The sequence below is a fragment of the Engraulis encrasicolus genome, chromosome 20, assembly GCF_034702125.1.
Source record: "Engraulis encrasicolus isolate BLACKSEA-1 chromosome 20, IST_EnEncr_1.0, whole genome shotgun sequence".
Classification (NCBI taxonomy): domain Eukaryota; kingdom Metazoa; phylum Chordata; class Actinopteri; order Clupeiformes; family Engraulidae; genus Engraulis; species Engraulis encrasicolus.
In genome coordinates, this window is record NC_085876.1 from 10,819,528 (window position 1) to 10,827,027 (window position 7,500).

General features: G+C 42.6%; 1 protein-coding gene across 1 annotated transcript in view; it reads left to right on the top strand.

The window, feature by feature from the left end:
• The window catches only part of asns (asparagine synthetase), a 19,532-nt gene that overhangs the window by 4,098 nt on the left and 7,934 nt on the right, over positions 1 to 7,500 (top strand). The window contains exons 4-7 of the mRNA XM_063184767.1: positions 616 to 801; positions 2,472 to 2,573; positions 3,396 to 3,523; positions 5,794 to 5,920. Of these exons, the coding sequence (XP_063040837.1) occupies positions 616 to 801; positions 2,472 to 2,573; positions 3,396 to 3,523; positions 5,794 to 5,920 (543 nt within the window). The remainder of the gene's footprint in view (positions 1 to 615; positions 802 to 2,471; positions 2,574 to 3,395; positions 3,524 to 5,793; positions 5,921 to 7,500) is intronic.

Sequence of the window (7,500 nt, forward strand, 5' to 3'; positions counted from 1 at the left end):
GAAAGAGAAAGAGAGGCTAATAGATTGAATAATGGGAAAATGGTGAGAGGGAGAGAAAGAGAGAGACTTTTTGCGGGAATGTCTGATTGTCCCCTATTCACTCAGTCATTCTTCCCATTTATTGAGCTTTACATAAAGACTGAAGCCATGTGCATGCATGTGTTTTTTCCTGGCCAAATTGACCAACGTGAAACTGCATGTATGAATCCACTGTCACCAAGTAGGAATCTCTGTTTTGCAGTATATTTTTACATTACTGTACAGTACCCTACTATATATAACGCTGTGTGTGTGTTTGTGTGTGAGTGTGTGCGCGTGTGTGTATATGTCATGCGGGCAGCCGTGGCCCAACGGTTAGGGAAGTGAACTTAAAATCCGAGGGTTGATGATTCGAACCCCACCCTTACCTCTCCCTACACCTCCACCCTTGGCTGAAGTGCGCTTGAGCAAGGGACCTAAACGCACATTGCTCCAAGGACTGTAACTAATACCCTGCTAATCACTAAGTCAAAGCGCTAATCACTAAGTCAAAGCGCTAATCACTAAGTCAAATGTAATGTAATGTAATGTGTGTGTATTTCTCCATGTTTGTGTCTGTCTCTGTGCGTTGTACAGGCCTGATGGACATCACCCACTCCATGTCGACGCAGGTGAAGGTGGAGGCGTTCCCCCCGGGTCACTTTGAGGTCTTCAACCTGAAGCCCTCGGGCAAGGTGGAGTCTATGCAACTGGACCGCTTCCACAGCTGTGTGGACGCACCCTGCCACGCGCTCTACGACAGCGTGGAGAAACTGCCCTCAGGTAAGACTGCAGATGGGTTGCCGGCGGGCCTATTCACTATTTGCTGAAAATATTCAACTACATCAAAACAACATTGCTATGACAGTATCAAAACCCTTAAGTAACAGATTAAGACATACTCATTACAATTTGGTGACAGTAAGGTTATAACCTGCACTAAGGGGTTAAAAAGAAAAGAAATACAATGTGAAATTGGAGTGCTTCAGGGTCTTCACTTATTTTCTTGTTGCTCATTGGTGTAGAGTCTCTCAAGCGTATCAGAGTAGAGAAAATCCAAGGCACTCAAAGTATGCACCCTGTAGAAGGCCTTATGGGTCGAAACGCGTAGGCATTGTAGCCAAATTAAAAAAGGTAGAAACATTGCAACCTTGAGCGCCTCATACTTCCTCTACCTGAGCAAGACGTCAAAAGGGTTTAGTTGAAAGCAAGTCTCTTTTGAAAGCATCTCCCAAGGCCAAAGTGGATGCTTATTAATGGTTTCAAACATACCCTACAAATTGGGAAAGCACTTTTTAGATGACCGCCTCACCTACAGTAGCGCTGCTAACAGCCAAGGCCGTTGTTGAACAGCAACTTCCATCTGAAGGGCATGATAGCAGAGCTCACTATGTTTCTCACTCAGCTTCTTTTTTATTATTCAACCTTTATTTTACCAGGAAAATTGACCCGTTGAGATTAAAAATCTCTTTTACAAGGGCACCCTGGCCAAGTAACATTTAAGTTGCATTAAAATAAAGAATAAATTAATATAATAACAAATGACTGACTCAGACTCAAGCGTTCTCTTCCTGGAATTAAAATCCCCCAATGGAATCAGTTCTGTAAATTTCAAGTCCTTTTGTAATTTGTTCCATGAGGTAGTAACAGAAAACACTAAGGCCCCTTTCCCTTGTTCTGTACGACAACAGGGGACAGAGAGTAAGGGATGGTCATTTGAGCACAGACCATAAGACTCAACGCTCGTTACTGAGATCAGGCTGCCATAGATGGTGGCAGTAGTCCAAGTATCAAATAAAGAGGGTTTTGCCCGACACTGAAGAAGGTTAACCCCTGATGGGCAATAAACCACAAAAACTTGGAGTGCTGTCCTGCTCTTTATTTAAATTCATATATTCTCGAGGAATGAGCACCCAGTTGTTCACTTTGTTTGAGTTGAGCGTGTTACACCACTTCGCCTTGTACATAAATGTATTCCATTGAGTCCATCTCCTGGTAGCCAGTGCAGGCCCTTGAACTCTGGCATATAGCTCACAGTGATGGGTTAGAACTCAGTCTTACTCTGTCATTGGGACCATGGTTGGCTGTAGCGTCATTCAGTAGTCAACAAAGGCATTGGATTGAATGGACCAACAGCTCTATGTTGGTCGTCCAGGTTTCCGATTGATGTTCCTCACAGAAAATGAGCCAATGCCAGTGAATCTCAATGTAAAGCAATAATAATACATACTATTTGTCTTATGTGAAAACCTGAAAAAGGCTCATAGAGACCCAAACACGCTCTATACTAAATTTGACATTGGCACCTTCCAACTGGACACATATACAGTGCAAATTATGTACATGTAGGCAAATGAAAAGTACAACTGTGTTAAACCATTGGTGTGAACTTCAGTCTCGAAGCCACTTTGGCATTGGAGTGGATGGTGATGAGCTCTGTGTTGGTGGTCCAGGTTTCCAGATGGAGACGGTGAAGAGCAACATCAGGAGGCTGTTTGAGAACGCCGTAAAGAAACGCCTCATGGCACACAGGAGGATCGGCTGCCTGCTCTCAGGTAACACACACACACACACACACACACACACACACACACACACACACACACACACACACACACACACACACACACACACTGGCTACACGCACGCACGTACATCGCATGCACACACACACGCACGCACGCACACGTGTCGGCTACACGCGCACACATACACAGTGTGCAGAATAATTAGGCAAACATGTTTTTTTGACCATATTGTCTTTTTATGCATATTTTCCAAAAACAACCTGTATGAACATGAAAAACTGGATTTAAGCATTCCAGGTCATGCATATTTGTGTAATAAGATAAGGTGTGATCGAAGGAGCCCAACACCTTATATCCGGTGTGCATAATTATTTGGCAACTTTGTCTTCTTCTGGGAAAATGGGCCACAAAATAGATCTAACAAACTCTGAAAAGTGTATAAACTATTGTGAAGTCTTCCAGAGGGATATGGCTGTCCTAATAGTTCTGCACACTGTACACACACATACACACATTTGCGTGTGTGGACAGACAGACAGACAGATTGGCTGCCTGCTCTCAAGTAACACCGCAGAACGCAAACCCTCCTGGCTACACACACACACACACACACACACACACACACACACACACACACACACACACACACACACCTCGTGTTCTATATCTATAGCATTAAGCATCTATAGCAGAAACTGGATTGAGAACTACACCAATTGCTTATCTGCTTGTCTGTGTGTGTGTGTATAAGCATTTGAGAATTGCTCATTCTAGGCTGCAATTGGTGGGTCACCCTTCAAGAATCATGCTAATGCCCGCCCCCCTCACCCCCTTCCTGCTCTGTGATAGGTGGACTGGACTCGAGCCTGGTGGCGGCGACGCTAATGAAGCTTGCTAAGCAGGAAGAGTTTAAGTACCCCGTGCAGACGTTTGCCATCGGAGCAGAGGACAGCCCCGACATCCAGGCTGCCCGCAAGGTACACAAGGCACTGTACCATACCATAGTATAGTATTGTAGGATACCAGGCGGTCTGCAAGGTATAGGGCCTACTGTACTGTACCATAGTATACTGTAATATACCAGGCTGCCTGCAAGGTATACTACAGCACTGTAAGCAATGAAGGGGAACTCGCACACCGTTCTGCCGAATGCAATGTTGATTTTTTATTGCATTAGAAAAACAAAAAAGGTGCTACCCAAGTGTAGTGCAAACGTTTCGGTCACAGTCAGACCATCATCAGTGCAACGTTGCACTGATGATGGTCTGACTGTGACCGAAACGTTTGCACTACACTTGGGTAGCACCTTTTTTGTTTTTCTAATGCAATAAAAAATCAACATTGCATTCGGCAGAACGGTGTGCGAGTTCCCCTTCATTGCTTCAAGTTAATCCACTGGAACCTACGCACCCACCAGGCATCAAGTTCAAAGGCGCGGTACCTCCATTGAAAGAAAGAATACTACAGCACTGTACCATAACCATATAGTATAGTAGGATACTGGTACTGATACTGAAATTGTAGGGCAGTATACTATAAGTACCCTGTGCAGAGCCCTGATATTCAGGCTGCCCGCATGCTACACTGTACCATACCATAGTATGATATAGTAGTCACACACACACACACAGCTTTGCACCATCCAACTGGTCAAATGCTGGTGAAATTTCAATCCAACTTACTAGCCATTTTGACCCATTAGTGAGTGTGTGTGTTTGGTTAGTACAATTAACATCTACTAGCCATTTGAAGAAAAGTTATTTTAGAGGCCTGTATATATAATATATAATATATTAAAGCGACTTTGAGTATCATGAAAAGCGCTATATAAAACTCATGTATTATTATTAATATATAAAACATAAAATAAAAAATAATGTCAAACCCTGTATACTATACAATGCTATGCTGCACTATGCTATGCTAAAGGATATTACAGTCCACGTGTACTTCATGTATGGAGTACCACACCCCCCCCCTTGCTGCAGGAACGGCATCTGCGGTCTGATGACATTTCCTCCTCTGATTCACTTCCGTTTGTAGCGTACAGTCCGTACACAAGTTGTGAAATCCCTGAAGATTGATCAATGTGTGTACTACACACACTTTCTAACCTCTTACCATTGCACTTGTAGCTTGTTGAAGTCTCTGGTTGTGGCCTAGACAAATTAGGCAAGGCTTTCACCAATCTGATAAGATCAGGTTCATTCATGTCTATCAGTATGTTTTTTAGAAAGCACACACCCCTCACAGTGCTGTGTTCTTGCTTCAGTTAAAGGTGTTCAGGTAGCTCTCGCAGCATTATAGAAAGCCACATAAGTACCGTAATCATTATTACTAATCACTATTATTATTATAGGCAGCCGTGGCCTAGTGGTTAGAGAGTTGGTCTTTCAATCTAGGGGTTGCCAGTTCGAATCCCCCCTGACCTCTCCCTACATCTCCATCCATGGCTGAAGTGCCCTTGAGCAAGGCACCTAACCCCACATTGCTCCAGGGACTGTAACCAATACCCTGAACAATAATAGTTGTAAGTCGCTTTGAATAAATGAAAGCGTCAGCTAAGCGCAATATAATGTAATGTAATGTAATGTAATATTATAGAATTTTAAAAAATTGATACTTATATTTGTTGACAAGGTCGCTGTGTATGTAACATCATGGATACTCCCAAAGAGGGCATTAAATTTAATATCATATTTATATTAAAATGTGCATTTCGTAGGTGTCTGCGTGCAATATATTGTCTGTGAGCTCCATAAGGTGTCCTTTACACAAGAGGGAATGTAACATGACTGTGACACAATAATATTTTTATGCTCAACTTGTATATGTACATAGTCTTATTTTTTCGAGGTGACTGCATACATCGGTAGTATTACTCTTGTTCAGCCAAGAAGAAGGCATCAAATATATTTATTATATACTGTATATATATACAGTATATATATATATATATATATATATATATATATATATATATATATATATATATATATATATATATATATATATATATATATATATATTTCTTTTTTTTTTTTTTTTTTTTTTTTTACAATTGTTGCAAGTTATAGGAGTGCTCAGTCCCTTTGGAAAAATTGGGGGATTTTTTTTATTTTTATTTTTAAAGTCCTTAGTGGACTTTTAAAGATATTTTTAACCATACTTTTAGAGTGCCTTGGTGAAGAAAAGTTTGTTTTTCTTCTCAACTAAGTTTGGATACTGTTTTCCGTTAACTTCCCAGGTGGCTGCATTTATTGGCAGTGAGCACCACGAGGTGTCCTTTACCCCCGAGGAGGGCATCAAGGCCGTGGAGGAGGTTATCTTCCATCTGGAGTGCTACGACATCACCACCATACGCGCATCTGTTGGTACGATACACACTTTGATTACTTCATTTGGGAGGACCAATAATTATTTAAAAACCCATACCGCTCCCCTAACAATGTTAAAGTAGCAATGAGGTGTCTTTTACATGAATGCAAAAGTTATACTGGTCTAAAGCCTATTCAGGGGTACAAGGGGCGCGCACACACATACACACAGGCACACACACACACACACACGCTCACACACATGGTCCATCCCATTATCACCACTTCCTTCCTCGCCTTGTGCTTGTGGCGATGCGAGGCAAGAAGTCATTGACAATATAAATGTTATTTAATATCTTGCAAAAGCACAATTTGAAGGTTAAGGTCTCATTTGCAATCGGGATGTTGAATGGGGAAGAGTCTCCCAAAAGTTGTTGTCCCTGGGCTGACGGCGGAAAACTTCTCCATGGAGGTGGGGTGTCGGTGAAGCATTAGGCCACAAGCACAAGTCAAAAATAATGGGTCAAGTCGAATATAACCACACACACACACACACACACACACACACACCTTTATCCACCACCCTCACACAGCCATAAACTAGAGCAGAGTGTGTCTGCTCTAGTTTATGACTGTGTGAGGGTGGTAGATAAAGGTGTGTGTGTGTACGCGAGCGAAACATGCATGCTTGTGAGTTTTTGTCTCTTGTCTATATGTCTATGTATGTCTGAAGCTGTGGGAGGATGGTAGACGATGGTTTGTGTGTCATGTGTGTGTGTGCCGGGAGCGTAGCAACAGGAATTTTGGCTGCTTGTGCATTCCTTTTCTTGTTCATTAGCTTCAGTGAAAGGCCGTGGATCCCCAATAGATTAGCCTAGCCTCTCTCTCTCTCTCTCTCTCTCTCTCTCTCTCTCTCTCTCTCTCTCTCTCTCTCTCTCTCTCTGTGTGTGTCTCTGTGTGTGTGTGTAGCAGTGAAAGGCTGTGAATCCGACTGAGATTAGCCCTTTAGTAATGCAGAGGTGCCTGGAAAAGAACAGACACACACACATACACACAAACAAACCATTTCTCACACTCTCATACACAAACTCAACAGACATTCACATAGAACATAATATACAGTAGTCTCACATAAAGAATGGGTACGGGTGACGGTGATGGGTAAATTTGTCAACGCATCAGTCACTCTGACGGGTGAAAACTTTCACCTCAACTCTAGCTATAACTAGCCTGAATTTCCAGGTAATTTGTTTTTTCAAAGGGGACTTACCATTCTTCACCCTAAAATTGATCAGAATGCAGGAAATGGCATCTAAAAATACAACATTTTCTGGGGAAGGACCACCACACCCCCTGACCACATAATTATTTTAAAATCTACCTGCCACAGTGACTGGTGGGGGAAAAACGTACACACACTGCACTCGATAACTCTGGTTATTCAGCAGCAAGGCTATTGAAGGCTACCCGGTGTCACTGCGCGCGCACACACACACACACACACACACAGCACCCGTAGCAGATTGGAGAGGCACCCAAACCAGATTGAACTGGACTGAACTGGTGTAAAAGGACATCCTTTCACTGCGGCCCTCAAGCTGAAATTTCATCCTGCACACCAAGTAGTGGCACACACA